The following is a 27,770-nucleotide window of genomic DNA, read 5'->3' as shown; positions in this document are numbered from 1 at the left end:
TATCATTCCAGAAATAATTTATTTCATTTCTATTTTATTCTTTGTTTTTTATGATGTGGAAAGAACCAAAAAAAAAAAAAACACTTTGAGAGCAGGAACAAAGACGACAGTATTAAAGTAAGGGAGAGGGGTCCCTAACCTTTTTCAATCATGACAAACACCTTGAACAGTTTCTCTGGTGCAACGTTAAACCTCCCCGACAGAGACCGAAGAGGCCAAAACACTTGTGTGACGTAAACTGGAGTGTATTACGAAGACAAAGCTTTCAGATGTGTGCGCGAGTGCGTGTGAATGAATGCATCCGTTCTGTCTAGCTTTCATCTTATGAGGTTGCACTGTTCCCAGAGCGCCTTCTTAACCAAAGACCAACCATCCACACCAGAGGGGGCGCCAGTGAGGTGACAACCCCTCCCTTCAGTCAGTTGTAGACAAAGGACTGGAAGCTATAAATGCGCGTGTAACCTTCCACTCCCATCTGAACCTGTCAGTTTAGCGTTCACCTCTCTCTCTCTCTTTATGGTTGGGTTTGGTAAGGCTGCTTCCACTACAGCAGAGACCCAGGACCCTGGCTCTGAATGCAGGAAAGAAAGACCCCTTTCTCTGCTTTCCACTTATTTAAGAGTCTGTTCTCACAGGATCATGTAACGTTCCTCCACATTTGAATGCTCTTCCTGCATCTCTGACAACTATACACGTACAAACAGATACACACTCATACACACATTAACGGCTTTCAATAATGACTTGACGGTAGACAGATGTCGTAATTTCACGTTTGGCATTATTATACGTCTTCTCCATCTAATCTTAAACTCATACTCTTAATAATCCTTTCATCTTCTTGGACAAAATAAAAACACCACAAAACAGGAACCATCTACTTCATCCCATGAACAACGTAAATATCAAGGAAAAATACTCAAGTTTTTCAAATTCAAGGCACAATGTCTCTCCCTTTCCACCGTTTTGCCCTTATTTTCAGAGTACCACATACTCGACTGTCAATCACTAGAAGAGGCTCCGCCCTCATCCTATTACCTCTCCACTAGCTCCTCTCTCGTATGCTAACACTGTTTCAGAGATGCGTCTGTTTGGGAGTGTTTTCACAATCCCACACCAGTGAGTACGAACAAAACAAAAAAACGAATAATGACAGCGACGACAACAGCAAAACAAAAAACAAAACACGAAAAATCTCCAAAATAAATCCCAAATAGTCACGTCCTGTTTTCTGTGTTACGTCAGAAATTTAAGTCACATCCATCAGCTCATTTTTGGCAAGCTTGTCTTAAATAAGCACTAGGTACTGATAGATAAGATAAACATACACTGTTATGTGTGGTTTAAAGTAGATGTGTTCGTCATTTTTTTTTTGTATCTTTTTCTTCTCGTAAACTTGTGTATGATTTCAAGGATTTAGTCGATTTTCATTCGTCAGTTTAAAGGTTTACGTGAATGCAAGCAGGGACAGAGTTCGCTGTGGTGTCTTGCTCTAGACGTGGGTCTTGAGGGGGGGCGACGTGACTTTTACGACACGCCGTTCATCAGCGGCAGAGCCTCCCCGGGCGATGCCACGCCGTTGCTAGGGGAACGCTTGGAGGGAGAGTGCTCTTCTTTATCCAAGCTAGTTCCGTTTTCCTGTTAAGAAAGAGAAGATAATTGTAGCTAATTCGTGGCTTTTCCTGAAGTTTACCTATAATAGAATGTATTTTAAACAAAGGCAAAGCCCCCCCCAAAATTCTCATGAACCAGGAATGATCAATAAAAATATTTAGATACATGAAAACAAAATTTGTAAGAAACAAAACTGAAAGGTTTTTGGTAGCGTGAATAGCTTCTTCAGGGTTCCCACACCTTAGTTGACTTCAAATCCTTTCAAGGACTTTCCAGGTCCAAAACCCTTAAATTCAAGGACTAAAAGTGGGGACACATTTCAAGTGAGAGCAAGGTTACATTGTGTTACCTTTTAAGATACATAGTTACAGTTCCCTTTGGAGGGAACTCGCGCTGCGTCACTGCGGTGACACTTTGGGGACGCCTCCAGGGGTAAGTGCGTCTGAATGTGTATATCAAATTCAACCAATGATGAGGCTTAACGACAAAGACAGGGTGACGCGGGAGCCTGGAAGTATATCGCTATCTGAAATATTGCCAAAGACAGCGTTACAGGGATGCAGGAAGTATGGCAAGGGAGACGCAGCGCCTCGTTCCCTTCTCAGGGAACAACAGTTACATACGTAACCCGAGAGGTTTTCATGTCAAACGCAACTATGCAAAAAAGCATTTTGGTATGAATCAACATTTGCATACAGAAGATATAAGCATTTAAAGTGAACAGTTTAGCACGTGTGCTTAAAAAGTCTAGAATTTTTATGATATTATCCTACACTACACAGGGAATAATATGGATTTTTTTCCAGAAAACTTCTTGCATAAAATAGATTCAAGCACTTTCAATGACCTGTATCTATGCATGTATATTTTAGGGCCTTGAATTTTTTCCCCAGATTCACAAACTTTCAAGGATTTCAAGGAGTCGTGGGAACTCTTTCCCTGCCGTTGACGAGTTATCTTGTCAATTAACTCTTCCAATGACGAGATTTTCCGTCTTTCCGCAATACCGCTATTATCCACCAGGTGGCGCACTTCCGCAACATAAACAACCCGGAAGTAGCGCCTTCGGTAACGTTTTTTTTGTTTGAAAGCAGAGGGTCTGTTCTTTCATCTGATATATTGCATGTTTATATATTTAAAGAAGAAATTTTCTGGAAAGCATTAAACTTTTGTGAAAATCATGAAAAATGCTGGCGCTGGCGGGCAACATTTTTTAAAAACGCTGGTGGGGAAAGAGTTAAGAGAAAACGCTTCCCTGCCAATTACAAGTTTTTACAGCAATCCATATTTCCGCTATTATGCACTAGGTGGTGCTCTTACCCAACTTATAAAAAACTGAAGCATCCACTGACTTAAAAACAGTAAAACTCTGTGTATGTTTTGATCATTGTTCCAAATCTGATCTCTAACAAAACTCCTTTATTAAAATGCAATTATCTAAGCTTTTTGTTCAAAATTTTTTATTTTTGAAGAAACCTACCCATATTTAAGAGGTGCTAAAAAGATATCAATTGAAAATGGGATGACATGTGTGAAAGCAGAGGGTCTGTTCTTTCATTTGATATATTGCATGTTTATATATTTAAAGAAGAAATTTTCTGGAAAGCATTAAACTTTTGTAAGAATCATAAAAATGGTGGCGCTGGCTTCCAACTTTTTTTTTTAAACGCTGGCAAGGAAAGAGTTAAAATGAAGGCTGGATTTTGTTGTTGACCCAATTCTGGCTCACCTTGGTATGTGCTGCATGCTGTTTGTCATCCTTTCCTGGGAGGTTCTGTCTGCTATTGGATTCGGCACGAGAGATTAAGTCAGCAACAGTTTCTATATCAACACAGGGCAAAGGGGAACACATTATTAACGTCTGATAAGAAAAACAGGAGGAGATGCTATGACGAGTCTGCTGGAAATGAACTAAAAGAACAAATGTCTGGAAATGTCAATATCTAATGCAAAATATTTTCAGAGCAAAAACTGTGAAATTTAGTCCAGGCTTGCAAAAGTAAAAATGTAGCAACAACTGGAGCCATGGTGCACATCCTTTCCTTTTCACCACTATAAATATACAGATTCTTTCCAACGATTCGATTCTTTCTTGCTCACCTTGCTGTCGGTCACGGCTGGCAGAGCCTCCTTCAGGACGATTGCCACGGTTACGGCGACGGCGGCTTCTGTTGCGGCGCTGGGGTCTGCCCTCCTCCTCTGAGAATCAGAGAAAAGGAGCATGAGATGTCAGGGGACCAATTTATATTCAGTTTATCTTCTGAGCCAGTTCTACAAATTCCCATAAAACTAATTTCCTTTAATGATTCCTTACGATCCAATGGCTTTCTTAATGTGGACAATCATTTCTGGTGATGCTCTTTCAAGCATTCAAATTGGCAAAGACAACTGCAATTAAACTTCAAACATTTAAAATTTAATTCATAAAATGACAGGAAGAATAAGAACTACTCTCTCCAAAAAAGAAAAAATGCGTTTCCCCATATGTCTATTAAAAAGTATTGTGGTAGGTCCTGAAACAGATTTAAAGGGGAGATTTAAGATATTTTTAAAGGGGCCATATCATGAAAATCTGATTTTTCCATGTTTAAGTACTATAATTGGGTCCCCAGTGCTTGTATCAACCTAAAAAATATAAAAAAGATCAACCCAGTAACTTAGTTTTGGTAAACCATTCTCTGCAAGCATGTGAAAAAATAGCTCATTGAAATTTGGCCCCCCGTGATGTCAGAAGGGGATAATACCGCCCCTTAATCTGCACCATCCAACCACGGCACTGCCATCCAGTGCAGAGATGAACTCATTTGCATTTTAAAGGACACTTTTTAAAAGCAAATTTTTATTCACACCCACAAAGTGGCGATTTCAACATGCCACAACAAACTACCCGTGGGGTATCTTGAGCCAGAACCTCACATACGTACTCTGGGGAAACCAAAGATTTATTTGACATCTTAAAAAGTTTGTCCCCTTTAAGATGTAAAATAGGTCTTTGGTGTCCCCAGAGTCTGTATGAGATGTTTTAGCTCAAAATACCCCAAAGATAATTTATTATAGCATGTTAAAATTGCCACTTTTTAGGTGCAAGCAAAATTGTGCCGTTTTTGGTTGTGTCCTTTTATAAGCAAACACGGATCACCATAATGGTGGTTTGTTGAAATTCAAACTCAATTATGCTGCCAATTATTTTCACTCTCTGCACTAAATGGCAGTGGCGTGGTTGTACAGTGCAGATTAAGGGGTGGTATTATTGTAACAAGACTAGCTTTCTACGTCACAAAAGAGGCAATATCTAATCTACCAAATTTTTTATATGCTTGCAGAGAATGGTTTACCAAAACTATGTTACTGGGTTGATCTTTTTCACATTTTCCAGGTTGATAGAAGCACTGGGCAACTATAGCACTTAAACATAGAAAGTCACACTTTCACGCTATGACCCCCTTAAGAGAATGAAATGCGAAATGAAATGTTTGGGAACCCAAATCTAAATTACCATTGCCTACAAGTTTAAGTTATATTATTTGGTTTTGTACAAGCCACAAATCAGAATTTAAAGGGTTAAATTGATGATGAACCAGCATCAAGAAGAGACCTTCACCAAAAGTTATTTTGCACTGTAAACCTAACTACAGTAAAAGTATACACACTATCATGCACAGTGTTGGGGGTTACGCATTACAAGTAACTTGCATTTAGTAATAATATTACTTTTCTGAAGTAATTACTTTATAAAATGTACACGTATTACTTTATAAATGAACACATTAATAGTTGACATTATTGCGACGGAAATATGCAATTTCTGAATGCAGAACTTCTCTCCGTCATAAAAAATACCTGCAAAGCCTGAAAGAGATCAAGCCTCAGCCAAGTAAGAAAAAGTAACTTAAAAGTAACCACACCACGCGCACCACGTCAGTGATGCCGGCTCCTTGATTAGCATCAAATCGCCATCAGCTGTTTTCAGATGGCACGACATTAACTGCACAGAGCCGTAGTTCCCTGACAATTTGGGCCATATCGCAGGCGATACGTCCGCGATAATTAATGCGAAATTGCCCTGATTGTCAGGGAACTACGGCTCTGTGCAGTTAAAGCCGCTCCATCCGAAAACAGCCGACGGCGATCCAACACTAATCAAGGAACCGGCATTACTGACGAGATGTGCGTGACAAACACATGCGATTTATCGTGCAGCCCTAATGCTTAATGCACAACAACCCCGTAAAGTGGACAGTCAAAGCGGCGGCAACTCCACCAGACCAGAAACAAATTTGTTTGTCGACGACAGTACATTTAAATACAGCCATGGCCAAAAGTCCCAAATATACATTTTCACAAAGTCTGCTGCATTTGTCAGATGTTACTATGGCAGGGCTATTCAAATCTTACCCTGGAGTTTCCTGTCCATAAACCCAAAATTTCAATGTTTTGTTTTGTCACTTTTGCCTTATGGGAATGAGGATTGTGTGTATATTTCTTCCTAGTGTAATCATGGTCTGATGTGCTACATTGCAACTGTGCTCTGATGTAATCAACACACCGTGTCTGTAGTGAAGGTGTGAACCAAATGTCTCATACAAATGTATGGCCCATAGAAACTGCTAAGTGTGATTAACAAAGAAAAAACACTCCTTGTGGTAGACTGCTCGATAGACCAATCTCCTGTAGGAGGTCCTAACAGCTCTCTATTATTTGTAGCCCTTTTGTCTTAATGTATGTCCCACAGGCAGAAGTTTGGTTGAGATCTAGAAGGCGGTCACGCTACACGTCTCTTTGGTCCGGCTTATTCCTTCAAGTATTAGAAGCATTCGCATACATAATTGCTCGGCCAAATTCAAGAAAATCAAGTTGCTCCATTATGCTGGTATGGACATTGTCCGTCAGCAAACTGTTCACGTGGGGATGTTTTGTACAAAAATTGATTGACAACATATCAGGGTGACTTGAAAAAAAGGGTCATCAATGCAAATATAAACTTAGAATGTAATTTTCAATAAAAGCCTATGACACTTGAAATGCTTGTAATGCTGTTTAGTAACATCTGACAAAAAGATGTAAAAAAAACTGAAGCAGCAGACAAAATTAATGTGCACGTCAATTCTCACAACTTTTGTCCATGGCTGTATAACTCCACCATTTTATTTCCAAATAGTTGCTCGTTTTCTGTCAAATTAATTAATAAATACACATGGCTGTCCACAAGAAGACAAATGAAGTGAGATACTATGGTGGTGCTCTTTTACTGTGGCCTTGTACAGCATTAGACTGCAATTTGTTTTGTAAATCTTTTAAGAGGAAATGGCTAAATGCAAGCTTTTTGCTATTCAAATACAGGTTACAGATTGCGCAAGCACAAAGGATTAGTGTACAATTTTAAATAACATAAAATTTGTGTTACCCAGTCCGTTCTCACTGGCGGGTGCCTGACCGTCTGATTCGTTAGCGACTGCATCCATCAGGCTGGGTTCCTGGTCGTTACGGCGACGACGTGAACGTCGCCTGCGGTCGTTCCCACCCATGCTTTCGCTGGCATCTGTATCGCCGGCGACCTCTGACTCACCCTCCAGCAGAGAGTACGGGTTACTGTCTGGATCTCTGAGCACTGCAAAACACACACAAAACATGATTTTAATCAATGAAATTTCATATTTTATTGACTAAGTGACTAAGGATTACCACACCTTTTGTCTAAATTAATTTTTCATAGAGAACGCATGATGGCAAGATATTTCCAGCCGATAAAATATGTGACCTTGCCTGTAAAAAAGTTTTCTATACAAAATCATCATACATCAAGTAAAGAACATTTTGTGAAAACATAACCTTTAATACTGACTGAGTAAGGTCATGTCAAAGATCGATATTAAACGTGAAAACAGTGAGAACTTTCATGCTCTTAATCTCAAAATAAGATTACAAAACTTTCTTAGATTTCACAGACAGTATTACATATTTTAGAGCCGAGTCTAAAGGGCTTCCAGGTGTTCCTCATGTAAAACATCCGATCTGTACACACTATATCTACCTGAGCTGATAGTGTTGGCGTTTCTGGGTGCCTGTCCTCCCCGGCCCCTGCCAGTGCTGGAGCCACGACCACGCCCGCCACGTTTAGAGCCTCTATCATCTCCTCCAACACCTCTTGGCCTGGGATCTCGGTCCACTATCTCTTCCGTCTCTGAAGCGTTGGACATCTCAGAGTTTGTTCCTGCAGGGAGGATGGATCAAAAAATGAAGATTAGAAGACAGATTAAAGTTCACATAAACAGTTTGGAAACTAAAAGTTTTTCATTGTCTCCGAATGTGAAATGATTGTTTCTGTGCCGTTTCTTAATTTGTTCAGTTTCTTTCTGAAATGAACAAAACTATGGCAATTCAGTTAAAGGACCATGTGTAGATTTGTAGTGGCATCTAGTGCTGAGACTGTGAATTGCAACAAATGGCTCAGTCCACAGCTCATCCCTCCATTTGGAAAAGCATTGAGAAGCTATCATAGCTGCCACAGGACAAAAACATCATCGTCTGAAACAATATGGGGACGAAACAAAACACGCTCTGTAGAGCAGTTTGTCCATTTAGAGCTACTGTAGAAACATGACGACGTCTTACATGTAAGGGGGTCATGTATGTAAATAAAAACAGCTCATTCTAAGGTAATAAACACAATATAGTTCATTTTGTAAGGTCTTTATACACCACTGATAATACAGTTATGTAGATTATATTGCATTTCTGTCAAGAGATCCTTCTAAAAGTTACACAATGCAAATGTAAGGGTTAAAGGAACACTCATATTCCAGCTCCCCTAGAGTTAAACATTTGATTTTTACCGTTTTGGAATACATTCAGACGATATCTGGTGACTTTTAGCATAGCTTGGCATAATCCATTGAATCTGATAAGACCAATGATATTATGCAGTGCCCGAAAATAGTCCCCTGCTATTGAAAGTTACCAAAGGGACTATTTTCGAGGGCACTGCGTAATATCATTGTGCCTGCTGCAGCCATGCTTCGGCAGCACAATCCTTGATTATTACGCCGGAATGAGAGTATAGTATAGCATAGTACAGTATAGAGAGTATAGTCTAGCCATATCGCCTAGAAAATCACAACTTTTAATTTTCCGTCTGTCTTAGTACACGATGTAACTACAAATGAGTCAAGTTTTAAATAGGAAAAATATACAAACTCTTTGGTTATTTTTATCGTGATGCTAATGGTCTAATCAGATTTAATGGATTATGCTAAGCTATGCTAAAAGTGCTACCGCCAGACCCGGAGATCAGCTGAATGGATTCCAAAACGGTTAAAAACAAATGTTTAACTCAAGGCAGGATTCCCACACCTTAGTTAACTTCTATTTCAAGGACCTTTCAAGGACTTTCCAGGTCCAATACCCTCAAATTCAAGGACTAAATGTGGGGACACATTTCAGAGAGTTAGAGTAAGGTTACATCGTGTTACCTTTTAAGATACATTGTTTCAGTTCCCTTTTGAGGGAACTCGCGCTGCGTCACTGCGGTGACACTTTGGGGACGCCTCCAAGGGTAAGTGCATATGAATGTGTATAACAAATTCTACCAATGCTGAGGCTTAACAACAAAGACAGGGTGACACGGGAGCCAGGAAGTATATCGCTATCTGAAATATTGCAAAAGACGGCATTACAGGGACGCAGGAAGTATGGGAAGACGCAGCGTCTTGTTCCCTTCTCAAAGGAACAACAGTTACATACGTAACACGAGACGTTTTCTTGTATCAAACACAACTATGCAAAAAAGCATTTTTGTATGAATCAACATTCGCATACAGAAGATATAAGCATTTAAAGCGAACAGTTTAGCATGTGTGCTTAAAAGTCTAGAATTTTTATGATATTATCCTACACTACACAGGGAATAATATGGATTTTTCCAGAAAACTTCTTCCATTAAATAGATTCAAGCACTTTCAATGACCTCTATCTATGTATATATATTTTCAAAAACTTCCCAGGGCCTTAAATTTTCCCCCCAGATTCACAAACTTTTAAGGACCTGTGGGAACCCTGTCAAGGGGAGCTAGAAAATGAGCCCATTTTCAAAAAAAGTGGAGTGTCCCGACACGTTTTGGCCACTTATTTTTATCTGTGATTTTTTTTTTTTTAATTTATTTTTAAATGAACCGACTTGTAATTTAATAACATTTGATGCACCAAATGCAGCCTTTAGAAATATCAAATTATCTTACTTTTTTTGTGTTTTGAAAACACATGTGACCCTGTCTGTGAAATTCAGACTAAAGTCTCAATCGAATGGAAATTTGGAGCATCAAAGTTTAAAATCTATGTGAAATTAATCTTTGACATGGCCTTCTCAGTCAGTATTAAAGATATCAAGATTATATTTCTTTACATTATGTAGATTTACGATTTTATGTAAAAATCACAAAAAAACTTCAGCTGGGTTGTTACAGACTGTCGTCACGTTTTAAAATCGAACTGTTGTGATTCAGCATTATTTTTTCGACCAGTTACAGCAACAGTCATTTACATCCTGCTCAGCACATAAGTCCTATTTTAGTCAACCTATCAGGTTTTTTTCCAGAATAATTTAAATCCTCTGCCAAATGTAAAGCACATGCAAATTCTAAAGGTTAGAGTAAAGCATATGGGTGTAATCACTACTAAAGCTTTTTCTTTATTTTCAAGCTGTTTATTCTTCTTTTAGGTGTTTAAATATGAAGTTACATGAAGTGTATTCAAGGCAATGTTTATTTTGTTGATATTGATCATTGTGAGCATTTTTTACAAGTTAAGCTATAGAAGGGTCGCATGACATCATCATAGTAGAGATGTTTAGTTTGCATATGATCTTTTATACTGTTAGTCCAATCCACTTGAGATCTTACCATATCCAGAGTACGTGTTGTTTGGTTTGCGTCCACGGCCTCTTCCCCCATATGTGCGTGTGGTCTGCAGGGAGTTGGTGCTCTCATCTGTAAGGTAACCTCTGTCACGCTCACCAGCGACCCCTGAGCCAGAGCGGCTTGGGGGTGCACGGTATCCCACACCAATCTGACGAAGCTGTTCATCAATCTGTAGACGCTCAAGACGCAATTGCTCCACCTCCTGTCAATCACAAATGTATGTGTGTGCGTAAGAGAGAAACAGGTGCCAGCCGTTGCTGTTAAGCTACGTATGCAAAATCACAAAAATACATAGGGACCGATCTCCATGTAAAAGAAAAGATTTAAATGTAACACTCAAGTAGGAGTCAAAAAATTACTCAAAAGTAAATATAGAAGCATGTGGGTTGCAAATTTTGAATGCAGTATGTACAGTAAAATAGCCAATCGCTGCACAGATGGTATGGGAAATGTAAATTTAAATACAGAAATACAGTGACATTTGTACATATTACATTCAAAATTGATATCTGCAACCCATATGCTTCCATAGTAAAATGTTCACTATGAAAGTTTATTTAAATGTGTCCTTGTCAGGGGCGTTGCCAGACATAAAGCTCTACTGGGGCACAGGTCCCTTTTTTTTTGTAACTTTCTTGAAAGCCTGGAGTGTGCAAGATACAATTTCCTTTACTTAACCCACTAATTCAACATTGCAACAAGTACTGGGAAAGACAAACATGTATTTAAAAATATTTAAGTATCATCTTCATATACTTAACATTACTAACATGTTTGGAGGCATAAATGTTTGGAAATAATGACAGCAGAGAAAACATTTTTATGCACATTTGCATTTTACATAATAATGATTAATAACTTATTTTTAAGAATATGTTTCATTTGATGACTGCTACTAAATTGTTTTTTATTTATTTTAGTTACTGCTAACTGTTTATGTCCTAGAGCTAGTGAACTAATTATTAATTTCATATCTGAAAGGTACACAGAACAGTATAACACAGTTTTTGTATGTGAACAATGCAATTCTATAGACCAGGGGTTCCCAAACTTTTTTCCTGCGCACCCCCTTCTATGCCCCAACCGGGTTGGCGCACCCCCAATCCACACTTCAAAAAAAAAAAAGCTAAAAAGATTTGTTTTTAAAGACTCATGTTTAATCTTGCGCAAATAACCAGGGGCTGGTTGCAACTACGTCTGACATTGTGAAAAATATTTACGTGTGTTGCACCATCTGAAACTATATATATACGACCAGACGCAGCTATGCTCAGCGTAGATGCGCGCCCCCGTGTATGCGTTTAACCACTGTGATATTTAGATGCCATTCGAGTTTCCTATGGTAAAAATTTACACTTCAGCTAATAGAAGATATATGAGAGTTTCCTCATGTTTAGCAGTGCGCTCTCCTTCTAGATGCGTGCGTAACGTGCAGACCCATCATTCACGAAAGCCTTTACTGTTCGCACAAAAGGTGTATAATAGTTTGCAGATTCATTATAACAGCTCAAGTTTAAAACAAAATTAAATGAAAGCTTTTAATAAGTTCTCTACAGTGTCTTTGTAAGTATTTATGTATTTTATTATATAATTCATTGGCGGTCTCTACCATGCATGAAAACACATTGCTCGCGTATCCTGTGCATTAGACGTGCCCATGTCTCGTCACATTTCATTATTTCTATTTTTGCCATTAAAACGTCTCTCTCTCTTGGTCCCTCTCCTCCTTCGTGACTAACAACTTTATCATAAGACGTCCCACACTTGACAGTTTCCCTGATTTCAGCCAGTTAAGCATATTTATAATATATATGGAATGAATGAAACGAGTTGGCACGCATATGGTGGCTGCAGTGCATAACAGAAGAGCAGTGCGTAGAAAAAGACAGCAGCTGTCTTCTACGTTTCTATCAAAAACTAATTTATTATAGTTTTTTATTTAAAATAAAAGCGATTACAAAGGAAATGTTTACTGTTCATTTTTTTATTGTATGGAAAATCCCATTTAAAGAAACAGACCGCCATTACATTTTTCCTCTCGCGCACCCCCTGGTGGCAGCTCGCGTACCCCTGGGGGTGCGCGCACCACACTTTGGGAATCTCTGCTATAGACTATTGACAGAGGTTATCCTGAGATTTTTTTCTCTAATGTTTGAGACCTGACAGTGTGAAGATGTAATTTGTCTTAGCTCCCTTAAACTCATCATCTCTCCTTTTTTGCTTCCCTTTCCCTGTTTCCACAAAACCTTTCTGATGTCCAACACATGCGTCTAGTGATCGGGTGAAAATAAGATTATCATTATTATTTAGAAACGTACTTTAGTCTCGTCATGTTTTCATAAACCAACTCAATCGCATGCCGTCACATGTACGTTGTATGCGGCTGCGCACGGCAAACCAGACGCGCACGGACATGAATTGGTGCGTGCACGGGTCAGTGCAACTGCTGCATCGCTTTTTCAAACGAGAATTGGGTAACACCATTGCATATAGATCTGTTTTGCTGCGATTATCTTTGTAAAGGAATACACTAGTTAACTGCTAAAATGTAAACTTGAGATTTACACCAGGGGATCCAAAAATTTACACTGGGGCACGTGCCCAGTAAAAGGGGTCTAGCGACGCCCCTGGTCCTTGTTATAAAGTAATTACAAAAATCAGTGCTAATATCAGAACAACATCTACTATCTATACGATTAGGGTTGTTATTTGTAAATGCCATGCACTAATACTAATATAATTGCTTTTAAGGAACACAGAAGAGGAGATTTACATATTTTAATATTTTAAGAATAACAATAATATTCAATAATATTTAAATAATAATGGTTGATTGATGAACCATTCCTATTGATTATTTTAAAATGTAGTTTAAAATTTTACAAAATAAAAATGAACAAACTATCCCTCAAACTCAGATAACTCATCAAAAACACATATAAGCTCCTTTAAGCTGCATGTACATTTATGCATTTGGCAGAAGCTTTAAAAAAATGACTTGCAGTGCATTACAAAGTATACAATTTATTTGAATGAATGTTTCCTGGGATCAACCCCATTCATTGGGGTGATTTAAAGCAATACTCTAGTCAAATATCAAAATGACCTAATGATTTACTCACCCTCAAGCAATCAGAGATACACATGTCAATCATCTTTTAGACATACACATTTGAATTTTTTAGTAAATATCCATGCTTTTCCAAGCTTATAATGGTAGAAAACAGGGATCAGGGAACAACTGACTTTGAAGCCCAAAAAGTGCTTTCATCCTTCACAGAAGTAATCCAAACGGCTCTAATGGGTTAATAAAGGTCTTTGGTGGGTAATCAGTGTTTAAAAAAAACAAAACTATATTCATAAACTATAACAACTACTGCAGCTTCCGGTAATGATGTCATCTTGGACTCTAATCTAAGAATTGTAGCATATTGAACGTTCATCGCCATGAATGCGTTGCGCAGTGATTACCTCTGTGAAGGATGAATGCACTTTCTTGGGGTTTAAAGTCAGAAGATTTTCCCTGATCCCCGTTTCCTACCATTATGAATTTTGGAAGAGCAAGGACATTTGCTAAAATAACTCCAAACGTGTTCGTCTGAAATATGATGGACATATGTATCTCAGATTGCTTGAGGGTGAGTAAATCAAGAGGTAATTTTGATATCTGACTGGAGTACTGCTTTAAGCTAAGCGTGACGTGCCTGACAAACGTGCATGTTAGTATCAATCTGAATGTGACAGCTGCCCAAACAGCAGCTGAAAACTGGAGGAGGAGGGGAAATATGGGAGACCAATGGGGTGGAAGGGGGTAATGGCTATTTCGAGAAGCAAATGGGCACATAGCATGAAATCCACACTATAACCCCTCCCCCTAGCCCTAACGGTGGTATTTTTAGGATCGGCTGGTGGTTAAGGTTGACCAACAGCTTTCCATAAAGGATGAGATCTGCTAAAAGCTCTAAAGACAGAAATTCATTTCAAAATCACTTTTTACATATAATCATAGTAATTAATATTACAGTCAGTTATCGTTGATCAGTTGAAGAGCTAGACAACCAAAGCAGAAATACAGGGACAGAGGAGACACACCTGTTCCTATATCAGTTATCAATACTTAGGACTAACCTGTAGGTAAGCCACATGGTATTCCAGCAAGGCCTGGGCATTGCTGATATTCTCTTTAGTTCCAACAAAAATAAAGGGAACCATTCCCTGAAATTAAATAAAGAGAAGATAAATCAGGTAGAGTTAGCAAATATCAAAATGATAAAAAAAAGTAAAAAAAATCAAAACAGAAAGAACACCAAATACTGAGGTGTTGATTTCCACAGTAATTTTTATGAAACTCTAATGGTGCATCGGGCGGCTCATTCCCTCTTGGCCGCCAACAGTGTTGTCTCTGCCAGACCCCTGCCTGCCTACCTCCTCCCTGGGCAGTTTTTTGTCATTGTCCCCTTCGATCCTGACTCGAACCACACCGGATTTGTCCACAATTTCTTGGATAGTTTTACCATTCTTACCGATGACTTTGCCTGTAGTGACAGAGAGAGAACCATTGAGTAAGAACTAGAGGTGACCATGCGCACAGCAAACTTGATGTGGGAGCGTAACCTTGAAAAAGACAGTAGTCCAACATCTCTACCGGTTTATCACACACCCCTAGTATCACACATTTTAGAATCACTCTTAAAAAAGGTGCCTTATGATGCCATGAGAACCTTTTGTGTCTAAATGGTTCAATAAAGCACATTTAACATCTGAAGAACCATTCTGTTTCACAAAAGACGATAAAAGATTTTCCCAGATTATAAAAAGGTATGAGAGAAATGGTTGAGGTAACAAAAATGGTTCTTCTATTGGTGCTTTCCATTGCATAGTACCCCACAGTTTGGTTTGGGTCAGCTTACTTTTGGGAGCTTTTCCACTGAGTGCAGTACAGAGTACACAATACTTTTTTTTTGTACCACCTTGGTTGGGGTTCCAAGCGACCCGAGATGATACCAAAACCTGACGCAAAAACACGGTACATGGTTCCCACACCTTAGTTAACTTCAAATTCAAGGACCTTTCAAGGACTTTCCAGGTCCAATATCCTTAAATTCAAGGACTAAATGTGGGGACACATTTCAAGTGAGAGCAAGGTTACATTGTGTTACCTTTTAAGATACATTGTTACAGTTCCCTTTCAAAGGAACTCGTGCTACGTCACTGCGGTGACACTTTGGGGACGCCTCCAAGGGTAAGTGCATCTGAATGTGTATATCAAATTCAACCAATGGTGAGGCTTAATGACAAAGACAGGGTGACGCAGGAGCCAGGAAGTATATCGCTGTCTGAAATATTGCCAAAGACGGCGTTACATTGACCCAGGAAGTATGGCAAGGGAGAGGCAGCGCCTCGTTCCCTTCTCAGGGAACAACAGTTACATACGTAACCCAAGATGTTTTCATGTGTCAAACACAACTATGCAAAAAAGCATTTTGGTATGAATCAACATTCGCATACAGAAGATATAAGCATTTGAAGCGAACAGTTTAGCACGTGTGCTTAAAAAGTCTAGATTTTTATGATATTATCCTACACTAGACAGGGAATAATATGGATCTTTTCCCAGAAAACTTCTTGCATAAAATAGATTCAAGCACTTTCAATGACCTTTCAAAAACTTCCCAGGGCCTTAAATTTTTTCTCCCAGATTCACAAAGTTCAAGGATTTTAAGGACCCGTGGGAACCCTGACTGTAGATCAATGATTGGTCTGAGAAAATCGGCACTACCAGCGTCATCGCTATAATGTAAAAGATTAGCTTTACCTTCATGCTAGCTTGCGCTATCTCGAGTAAACCTGTTGTCAAGTTCCCAAACTCCCTTTTAGCCATGAAAAACATCCATAGGTTGTGAATCAGGAACACACAAATTTTTTTTCAGACTTGCAGTTTGTGGCGGCACATTCGCAACCCGCACATCCGCATATATGCAACCTAAAAGAGGCTCAGCGGAGCGCATCGACCGATGCCACCGGTGTTTGTACAGAAACTGTCATGTGAGACAGAGGTAGTGATAAACGCTACGTGCAAACATCTATTTGTGGTGGTCAATTTTAATTTTGTTGCGGACTGAGAAATAAATGAATGTATGGGAATGTACAATGACACTCTCACTTGTATGTCACATCAGTAGGCAGCGCAAATATAACGACACGCCTATAATCCCTCCCACGCCGAAGTGTTACTAAACTCGATTGAAAAGCTAACCAAGCCAAAGTGAGGTGAGTTGACCCGACCTGACCCAAACCAAACTGTGGGGTACTACGCAATTGAAAAGCGCCATATGGCATTGCTGTGAAGAACCTTTTAAGCACCTTTATTTTTAAGAGTGCATGTAGAAAATTAACCAATAAATGCACCCACAAATTCATCTAGAAACTTGACGGAATGTTTGTGACATGCAGACTCACCTACGAGGTTTCTCGGTACCTGGAAGGAATCTTCCTTAAACTCCAGATATGTCCTGGCCTGTTTAACTGCCTCTGGGGTCTGATTCAAACAAAACAAGCATTGAAAATCACTGATGTCACTCAAACATCTTACACTCGTTTTTATAAACTTTTCACTAGTTCAACATTCCACCCGAGTTCATGAGCTCAAGCATGATCTCCAAACCGTGTGCTTGAAATTGTCTCACCAATATTCCCTCTAGTAGCTTTTAGGGTGAGCTACAGAAAACTTGATCAGAAGTATACATCTATTTTATTACTTATATTACACATTTATTAATTTGACAGATGCTTTCATCCAAAGTGACTTGCAGTGCATTACATTTTATTTTTTTGCAGCATGCGTCATGTGTGTTGCCTGGGATCGAACCAATGTCCTAGCTGCCAACAATGCTCTACAGACTTAGCCATTAATTTCCATAAATCATTTTACATTCATTCTGTTTAAATAAACCCACATATTTCCGAGTCTGCCTTTGTGTGGAAGCGACATCAGACCCGGATGGCTGTGTGCTGCTTAGAGGGAACGTTGGTGGTGACAATGCAAAAACAAAACAAACCACGAGTAATCCCAAGTCACTTCATAATGCACACACCTCTCCGTAGATCCTGAACGTGCAGCTCTCTTCTTCCAGCTCTATGGCAGTCACACCGGGAACTTTGCGGGCCTGCTGGATGTTGGCGCCGTGTGAACCGATGGCAAGACCCATTAGATCCTCGCGCACCCTCACTTCCTCCTGATACGCAGACGCCAGCTGTTTACTCGTCTGTGGCACAGACAAAAACACAACATGTTGCCCTGCTTGTCTATTTAATTAAACCACAGGAGGAATACAACAAGACTAGGATCTTTTACAAGCATAATAATAAAACTTGAGTAAGAAAAGAAAGAGAGATAGAGAATCATCACAAACAGAAAACCTAGTTTATAGACGGTTTCAGCAGTAACAACAGAAACAAGCGGCTTTCGAGGTCAACACGTAACTTCCGGTAAACTGCGCTAAAAATAAATGACAACAAATAAAGTAGTTTATTTATAAAACAAGCAAAATAAACAACACGTAGATTACCTAGAAAACCAATTTTTTTTTATTTTTGATGAGGTATGTGTTCAAGAGTTCAGTTTAGCAACTAGTCAGACCATAAAAAAAACTGAAACCAGAAGTAAAGTTCAGACCAAACACGTAATCGCGTCACCGCACGTGCGCCCGACGAAACCGTCTATATTGCACATAATTCTGATCCACTTTTGCCATTCCCTGTGACTGAAATGCCATGTTCTACAAATTCAACAATAGAAAAACATATGTAATGCAGAGTTACCGGTTGCATTTCTGCTTTGACTAGTCTTACAAGTTAGCCATCTAATTCTATTCTAGTCATAACTTTGAGTCAGTTACATGAAAAGTTAGACTGATCGAATTTGATTCTTGGAAAAACTCTTGGAAAAGACCGGTTAGCCCTGACTAACTACTAGTTGGTCAAACTAGTTCTTAAAACTTCTCAACTCAGTGGCCATGTTTATGCAACTGGCTCCAGAACTTAGTATAATGTTCAGGAACTCAACCCACGAATGTGTTGCTTTAAGGCAGTTTAAACCCACTGAAAATGCACAGATGGATACACAGATCTATTTTTGCCTCTTTCCTGTTTGTTTGGCCTCAGAAAAGACAGTGGACATAAAACATGTTATATAAAATGATAGCAAATGTGCATTAGATGTATACAAAACTACTAAGATTAATGATTATACACAATATCTTCTCAACTTTAGTTTAGCTAAATCTGTACATTAAAGGGGTCCACTTTAAAGGTTAGTGTTACAGAAATAATGACTTTCTATTCGTCTTACTGCACCTTTAAGACCTCTCTATATAAATATGGTTATATGATTGTATTACGTTTCCCATATTACAATGTCACAAAAAAACACACAAAAAAATGTGCAAATGGTTTCAACGTCAACAGCAATTTCTGAACTATTATCTTGATCCATTTAGAAATTAAGACTGTGTCTGCAAATTACATCAAGCTCCGTTTCAAAGCAGGGGAACATCCAGTGTTTCATAATATTTAACCTTTACCATCCAGAAACATTAAAGTGTATATGTCATCTTTGGGTTTGCGCACCTCTAAGTGTTTGGTGGCCTCCTCATTGCGGGACATCAACATAAGTTTGGTGCGAATACTTCGGAAGTGCATGTCACTCAGCAGGCCGGCTCTCTTCACTGTGGACTCATTCGTGGACTGAAGATGAACATACAAACACTTTTAGGCACAGCTTTGTACTTTACTCAATTGCAAAGTGAACGTAAAAGAAAAATTAATAACTGACCAGGACGATAAGTTGTTGCGTTGAAGTGTTGTAGAAGATGCAGTTGGCTCCGATAGCTTTCCTGAAGTCTTTGTGGATGTTCTCGGTCAAACAGCTGCCACATTTAAAGAAAAATAAATATCGATTCTTCAATAATTAAAAATATAGAGAAATGTATAGAGAAATCTATTAAAGGTCCCGTTCTTCTTCCTGTGTTTTTGAAGCTTTGATGGTGTTTACAGTGCGCAATATAACATATGTTCATGTTTTACATGTTAAAACAAAACACAGTATTTTTACACAATTTACATATCTCTATACCGCTGTTTCCACAATCCTAAAAACGGGCTGACGTCTTTCTTGTTCTATGAAGTCCCTCCTTCAGAAATACGTATCGAGTTCTGATTGTGTAGTTTGTTTAGTGTGCTGTGATTCGATAACAGCTTAGCTTAGCAGACCCGTTTGAGCCAAAGCTGGCGATGATGTATTCATGAGGGCGGAGTTTAGTCAAAAACTCTTATATTGACGTCATTCAATCGGGAAGTAGAGGGGTGTAGTCCAAACCAGCCGTTCGCTGTAGGCTTTAACTCTTTGGCCGCCATTGATGAGATATCTCGTCAATCAAGAGAAAACGCATCCCTGCCAATGACAAGTATTTCTGGCTTTCCGCAATACCGCTATTATCCACCATTCTGCAACTTTTTAAACCTGGAAGTATTGCCCTATGGCAAGCGTCTGCATATCCGTGTCTGTTTGAAAGATCGCTCTGAATGGGATCTCTATGAAAAGTCCATCACAAAAATGGAATTATCTCAGCTTTTTGCTCAAAATGTGGTGTTTTTGCAGAAACCTAACCATATTCAAAAGCTGATTACAAAAGAAATACTGAAGGTAGGATGAAACGTTTTTTTTTTTTTTTTTTTTTGAAAGCAGAGGGTGTGTTGTTTGATTTGGTGTTTTGTTTGTTTATATATTTAAAGAAGAACATTTTCTGGAAGGCATTAAACATTTGTGAAAATCATGAAAAACGCTGGCACTGGCTGGCAACTTAAAAAAAAAACGCTGGCAGCCAAAGAGTTAAAAGGGGAATTCTGTTAAATTAAATATATCGCCTGGCAGTGAACTTTGAGCTTTATCATTTTGTAGACATTATTTATGCTCTAACAGCAACATTACACACTAACTAAAGTTTGAAAAATGGGATCAGGAAGAAGGTGACCTTTAATGTCTTTTATCCAAACACATTTTGTGATTAGTGATATACATTTCTCTGAGGTCTTCGGGTACAGGGATGGGAACTTTGTAGAAGGAGTTTTCAGAAGAGGGGCTGTTGGGATTGACCGGCCGGATCCGTTCCGATGTGACGATTTCGTTGTATGTGGCGTCGCAGGCTGCATACTCGATCACGTAGAACTGAGGGGACAAAAACACAATGGATATCACAATGACCACCACACACACACACATGAGAAAGAAAACAATGTCTACATGATTAAATTGGTTGTTTGTTAATTGTTTCAGGAATTAAATTAAAATGAAACTAGTGTTTATTAATGACAGGTATGACCTTTACATGAAATTTCTTAAGACTCTGTATATTTATAAGATTGCACAGATGTGAGGAACCTTTATGTAAGAGAAACTGGAAAATAACTCACTAACTAATAGCTGCACAGATACAAAGACATTAAGACACAATGGCTTCTTTCAGTCTCCCCACTTTAAAGATACAGAAAACAGACTGATACTGCTCAAAGACGGTTTTGTTCATCAGTGATAAGACCTGTTACAATTTCTCACACACACAAAGAGCAACTGAAGCCACTTTTTTTGGCAAGACGCATTTAAAAGAAAACATCAACTGGATACAGATGGTAGATAGTTTGTCAAAATATGAAAACTGTCTCATAATTTACTCGACCCCATGCCATCCCAGATGTATATGAAAACAAATAACTTTATATTAAAATGCCTTCATCATCTTGCGTGATAGCTAACATGGCAAAGCTCAAATAAGAACATACATTTCAACAACTAAAGTAATCCAAATGACTCCAGTGAGTTAACTCATGACTAATTCATACAATTCTGAGCTTATTTAGAAATCAAAATGTTGTGTAAACATATCAGAGCAGTAAATTCAAATATGAAGGCACGTCGATAGTTTCCAATCTCATTGGTTCATGCACGTTATGCACTTCATCAACTACTCAAGAGCTTTGCCAAATTGTCTACCAAATAAGATAACATGACAGCATTCAATTGTTCACTTGTGTCCAATCAAAAAAAATGAGCTGACAGGTTTAAGCTACAGTGACCATGGGGTGAATCCCGTAAATGCTGTGGGAGTATTACTGACCCAACGACAATCTGGTACCAGCCACTTCTACCTAAAAACGAACGGCCACACCTCGTATCAGCAGTAACATGCCACTAAACTCAATGACCTAGAATGCAGTCAAAAGTCAAGTCTTATTTCGTCCTATTATTCGACTGGCCCGGTATCAGATGGAGTATGTGCAAGAGGGAGAAGACAGTTCCCAAGTGCTTCATGTAACACTACAAGAGTCTTCCAGTTAACCCATGTGCCGCCTTAACCTAATTAGCCGGGTTGCGAGTCCAGTTCACACGGGGTGCTTTTGTCAATAAACGTTCAGCAGACACAAGCTACGAGGTGTTTAGTTGTTGTTCACAAGTGTATTTATTTGCAAGGGATGTGACTATAAGTTCACATACCGCGTATTTTGCGCACTCAAGTTCGTTGTTTTAAATGTAGGCGTGCTCATAATGAAAGTGACACGTGCGTGTTGCACTCATTTTTTTCAGGTGGGGCCGCACTGCATCGAGTTACAAAGATTTAAAACTTTTCAGAATGCCGAAAGCAATCAGCTTCCTCACCTTTTCCATTACTTTGAAACCTCAGCAGAAAAATGGAGGAGCAGCTCATAATTGCGGTCCAACGACAGACGCCTTAGGAGCGCAACTGCCTGAGCACTTTGGAAAGAAGGAGAAAGCGGTGCACCTAGCGTTTTTCACGCATTTTTAGGCACCACATGTGAACGGCCCCTAATAATACCTTGCCGATTCTGAATCGCACAGCCGATATTGTGCACAGCTACTGTATTACTGTATCACTGTTAGTTTGAGTCGTTTATAACACGCATTTGAAAAAGCAACACTCGTCAAACATAATTACATATTTTTTATTATCATGAAAATACCTACAAAGGTTTGAAACCATCAATATAAATATATCCTCAAGCCATTCCCTGGATATATGGGGAGGCTGCCCCCCTACTCTTTCCTGGAGCTGCGCGTTATGGTTCTTCTTCTGCAGCACATATTGAGTTTCTGCACGAGTGTGCCCTCTGGCTTTTGGATGTAGCGTCATTTCACCGTAATTCAATGAGACGCAAAGCAAGCATCATTGGCGCATATATTTTGGTGCACCCGCTAAAAAGTGCATATTTTTTAAGACTATTACCATATTGAACATATTATACGTGCCGAGAGCACTTGGTTAATATCATCATCTTATTTTTGACGAAGGTGCCGTTTAGTGGTTTTTGCAACTGAGCACTTCAATTATTATTTTCTTTATAAATGTAAATTAATATAAAATAAGTATACAGCAACAAGGTTTAATACAACCTTAAGCTCCATAAACAACTGTGAGGTGTTGACTTCTTTTCATGTGGACTTGGGAAGTATTCGCAAAACGCGTTTATGGTGTTAGATCAGCAGGCAATTCAGTCTGATTTGATAAATGAGATCACTTTAGTGCTTATGGGTAACTGGGTCAGTGCCGCAGATGGGTGTTCATGGCCTACTGGAGTGGCAAGTCCCAAAAATACTCTATCAATATTCATATATTCACTTTAGACGGATGTGCGGAGACTGACAGAGTGAGCAAAGCGAGCTGAAATGCAGACCATGTAACCCACAGTGACCAAACATGCACTTATGTTTGGAGTGGTTGCTTATACACCTGGCCCGACTCACCTCTCCCTTCATCATCCTCACTCTCGCCAGCCACCAGCCGCAGGGTTCCTGCTCATTTGCTCTGGAGTAAACCTGCAGGGAAAAACACCAGGTCAGGTGTGCATATAAGAGCATTGAAAGAAATGGCCAGATGTTTTTGAGGGTAGAAGAAAAGAGCAAATTGAATGAGTGCAGCGAAAGTGTGTTTGCAGGAATGTGTGGCAAAGAGAAAGACGAAATATTTTTAAATGTGCACGATATGGCAAGATAAGCAAAATTCAGTGGGTTGTGACGGGATGGCAAAAAGCTATAAACAACTTAACAAAATTTAAAAAAGACCTAAATTAATGAATTTACAATAAAATAAAATAAAAACTTTTGCTGAAATACATTTAAATATGACAGGCAACAAGTAACTTTAAAGGACCATTTGGGGTATTATAGGGAGTGATGTCTTCAGAGTGATATCTTGAGGCATGCACCAAGTGTTTCAAAAGTTAACATGCACCCTACCTCCACCTCATCTCCTTCACCAATGTCCTTGTGGTAATCGGGTGGGGGTGGCAACCTCACATCACTGAAGGGCAGCTGTCTCTCCGGTTGCCAGCTTTTGGAAAAGACACACACAGCTGTCAATTAACTTTCTAACCACATAATTAATCAACAAAGTATCACTTATATAAACCCTCCCCTAAATTTTGGACTTGCTTCAGTTTGCTGGACTAACAAACCCAAGGCGGGGAGGAGCAGCGCAGTGTAACATAATACATTTTCTCTTTTGCAGATGACAGATGTCAAATCAGTCAGTGTCAATTCATTAAAAAGCAAACTGCTGGAAGACTTAATGTAAAAGAAGGACTGCCAACACGGAGATATCACTGAAGCTCTACTAAAACAATTTGACAAACATATGAAGTGCGCCTTACATGTTTCTTCATAAATTAGCTTTATTTAACCAGACTCAATGGATTTCGCCAACAAACCCGTATTTCTGAATGGCCTGATTAAGCAAATTTTAAAGTATTATTTTAATAACATCATCTCATTTTTTACGATTGTGACCCTTAGCTGCTTTTGCATCTGAGCTCCTCATATGCCCTCACGCACGTATGCTTGAATGAGTCATTTGTAAACGCCAGGGTCCTAAAAATACTCCATTTATTTATATTTAGCAGAAACCTGATAATGCTCTACAAATAAATCTCAAATCATCTAATTGACCATTTCAACTGCAGATCTCAAGCTAAGAGTTCATAAAATGCTACAAACTACAGCACATGGTCTCACTGAGATGACAGTGATATTGGTTGTTGATGGGTCAGCAGAACAATCCCAAGAATTAAAGTGCCACTGTACCGCTCTCCCCTGCCTGCATACCTCAGTGGGCTATAAATGGACCTCCCTCTTGCCTAAATGTGTGAAAGGGAGAGGAAGACCAAGATAAAGACTGGAGGAGTATGAGGGATGGAAAACCGAAATGGAGGGGGGCAGGAGTTATAAAAAGGGGAAGAACTATAAAGGGTGACAGCTGCCTGGTAGCACAGGTGCGAGATAGACAGCATGGAGCACATGGCTAAATGAGTGGAAGTGATATATTAATTAAGAGCATAAGAAATAAGCTGACTGAGTGTAAGATATGCACTGATCTGATATGATGCACTGATCTGAAAGGCAGCAGTCTACACTAGGCCCTTATTATGGATTTACAGCATGAAAGTATAGCAAAGACATTTAAACATCATATTTGTTATGTTTTGAACAGCTGAAATTTAGCTTTGATTGAAGGGCTTTTCACAATTAGTTCGAGACCCCAGAAAAAGAGTAAAATATACTAATGGTTAATAATGCTTTTATTTGTTGGTGACAGAGTAGCAGACAATGAACAATTATCGTGCCCCAAAAAGCTTTTAAAAGTAACGTGGACAGAAGATGCTCAGCCAACTTACTTGTTTTCAAAGACTATTGTGAGAGAGTCTTCATGTACATCCTTGACGAAACCCTAAAAAAAAAAAAAGATGGGAAAACATGATCAAATTCTAGGGAAAACAAACATTTGCTGTTCAGCATCCCCTATAATGTGATACACAAGGTAAAAAAAACACTGAAAAGATTTCTGATCTGTACTAAAAGGGAATTGACTCATACATGAGCAACAAATGTGGGCACAGACACGTCACAGGTGTAGCATATGATAGCTGGAGAAAGTAAGACGTGATTGAAGGGTCGGGGGGAGACACCCAAGCCCCCTCCTCAAAATCTGTTCCTCATCAATCACTGCTTCCTCTTAAAATCTACAAGAGCCTCCATAAAAACTATTACTCCAGTCGCCACCCCTATCACAGCGAGAGTACATACAGACAACACCTAATATGGGACGTATAGAAAAGGGAGAGGAAAGTTAGACAGAACGTAACCTGCCGAGACTGACGGCTCACACATGCATGCCTAAAGTCACAAGACACATGGATTAAAATAAAATATAATCCGCTGGAGATTTCCAAACTACCACGGTCACCTGATTCACATTTTCCACCTGGTTGAAGTGACTTTCTGTTTATTAAATTGAAATCAGTACAAAATATTTTTGTGCCCTCTCACACCTATCCATAATTTAGGTACTCAAAATACTAGCAAACTCGCTAACCTTGCATTATTAGACTATACTGTGTGAAAACCATTCCAAAATATCTTCCAGTATCAACTGCTGACCAGTTAAGCCAGCTAAAGGAAGCCCCTTACGTCAACAGTGCAGTAATGGGAATGTGACACTACGGTGGGCAGGACCCGGACCATTGAGTGGCAGATGATCCTGGAGCATGTGGATGGCACCATGTGCTTTCTCTGTAGATTGACATATTGAAATTTGGATGAAGTGGAAGCTTATTGAAACTCACGTCTGACTTTTTGAATCTCAGAATTAGAGATGATAAGACCAGACAAGTACTAAGTAATAGAGAGTGGTAGTAATAGTAGTTGAATGGAGGGGGCTGTGAAGTGTTGGGTGTCAAATAAGTGATCACCTGTTCCTCTCACCCACCTGCTTACGCCCCTCAGAGTTTAACAGCTCGAGACAGCCGTCGCAGTCACCTCACAGCAAAAAACTACACTATAAATCAATCACAAATTATATTTTGATATAATGTGGCCATTAATACACACAGAAAAAAATAAAAACACTAGCTCAGTTACAGATTCAGCATTGGAATTTTTTTTATTAAATATTTACGAAACATTGTCGTGACACACATGTGTGTGACTTTCTTGTTGCATTCGGTCACCCTACCAAACCAAAAGCCATGTCTGGTCAGAGCAGCACTGCACCACAAATAAACAGGGACTGCGATAGGAGACAAGGTTTGAAAAGGGACCTTATTTATAACAGGAACAGATTTATAGGTCCAAACTGCACTCTTTTCATAACACCATCGTGTTTTCTCATCTTTAAAGCCGGAATGAGTCGTTTCCCACGATCTAACCTGAACTCAAGCTGACCAAACAAAGAGGACACGAGCGTTGGCACCTTATATATACACACACAACACAATGTAACCAATTTCATAACGTTGTTAAAGCGTGTACAGACGGCCCCAAGCTTTAAGTAATGTCCCGTCAAAACCTAGTGATCTGCCCATCGATGCCCAAAATGAAGTCTAGGTAGGTAACGTTAGTTGACCAGATTTGAGCCACTACCTTCATCCTCACATACTTATTAGCTAACATGCAGTGCTAACGGGACACAGTGATTCTTCAGTTAACAAGCTGTATATTTAAATAACAAAAACAACCCAAGTAGGCCTTTGGCTAGCTAAGGCAAACCAGAATCGACTCTACTAGAAAACACCAGACACGGTACCACCGATCCAGATCAGCCCAACGTGTCAGGCCTCTCAAAGTGATAGCATACTCAGTGAGGCGTATCAGATGCGCGTTTGCATCACATCAACCGAACTGAGCAGAAATGCGTGTTTACTCATCTTACATGCATTAGTTTGTAACAAAGTTACCTTGTAGAAGGCCCCGTTAGAGCCGCGCACCTCCACCGCCAGCCCGTCCATGCTCGTCGGCGCGTCCCCACGACTGTGCCTCTCTGTAGGCGCTCCGACAGGCTGCGATTCCGGTACCACCCCCAGCTTCACGGGCCTCTCGCCGTCCTCCGGCAGCTTCTGTGTGTCCAGTGTTTCGGATGGGAGAGGGGGGCAAAGGTGACAGGGAGGCACAGGAGCCTCGGCAGCTTCGACACCCTTTCCTGCAGGGCAAGGCGACTGCTTAACGCCTGTCTCGAGCGTACGAGCTCGCCGTGGGAGGCGGGTCTGGAGCAGATCAGATCGCCTCTGGTCCGGAGAGGACAGGACTGATGCTGCCAGATGACGGTGGATGTAAACGAGATGTTAGCACAACAGCTAGCGTAACCGCTTATCAACAAACATCGACACCTTTTGGCACCTGAACTC

General features: G+C 39.6%; 1 protein-coding gene across 2 annotated transcripts; it reads right to left on the bottom strand.

Annotated features, from left to right (window-relative positions):
• Positions 1-27,705, bottom strand: fxr2 (FMR1 autosomal homolog 2). Of its 2 annotated transcripts, none has more exons than XM_073859900.1 (17): positions 27,324-27,705; positions 25,266-25,318; positions 23,833-23,926; positions 23,341-23,412; positions 20,603-20,751; positions 19,360-19,453; positions 19,155-19,271; positions 17,621-17,791; positions 16,986-17,064; positions 14,906-15,061; positions 14,655-14,743; positions 10,509-10,728; positions 7,646-7,825; positions 7,019-7,222; positions 3,715-3,813; positions 3,344-3,435; positions 1-1,638 (listed from the first exon to the last, which is right to left on the bottom strand). In XM_073859900.1, the coding sequence occupies exons 1-17, from the start codon at positions 27,372-27,374 to the stop codon at positions 1,528-1,530; spliced, it is 2,031 nt and encodes a 676-aa protein (XP_073716001.1). In that variant the 5' UTR covers positions 27,375-27,705; the 3' UTR covers positions 1-1,527. The 2 variants fall into 2 exon arrangements, with proteins under 2 accessions (XP_073716001.1, XP_055054756.1); XM_055198781.2 differs by having other exon boundaries at positions 14,655-14,741; positions 14,952-15,061.
• Positions 27,706-27,770: the final 65 nt, after the last annotated feature.

Source organism: Misgurnus anguillicaudatus, chromosome 21 (genome assembly GCF_027580225.2).
Source record: "Misgurnus anguillicaudatus chromosome 21, ASM2758022v2, whole genome shotgun sequence".
NCBI lineage: Eukaryota > Metazoa > Chordata > Actinopteri > Cypriniformes > Cobitidae > Misgurnus > Misgurnus anguillicaudatus.
The sequence above is the reverse complement of the archived record's forward strand: the minus strand, read 5'-3'. Positions and strand labels throughout refer to the sequence as shown.

Bases quoted from the DNA above. Each gene is read 5' to 3' on its own strand.
- fxr2 (XM_073859900.1), bottom strand. From the start codon at position 27,374: ATGGACGGGCTGGCGGTGGAGGTGCGCGGCTCTAACGGGGCCTTCTAC. The intron at 19,454-20,602 runs GTATATCACTAA...TAAATGTGGCAG, and splicing joins CCCGAAGACCTCAGAGAAAT to CTGTTTGACCGAGAACATCC. The intron at 7,826-10,508 runs GTAAGATCTCAA...TCCTCCCTGCAG, and splicing joins CAACACGTACTCTGGATATG to GAACAAACTCTGAGATGTCC.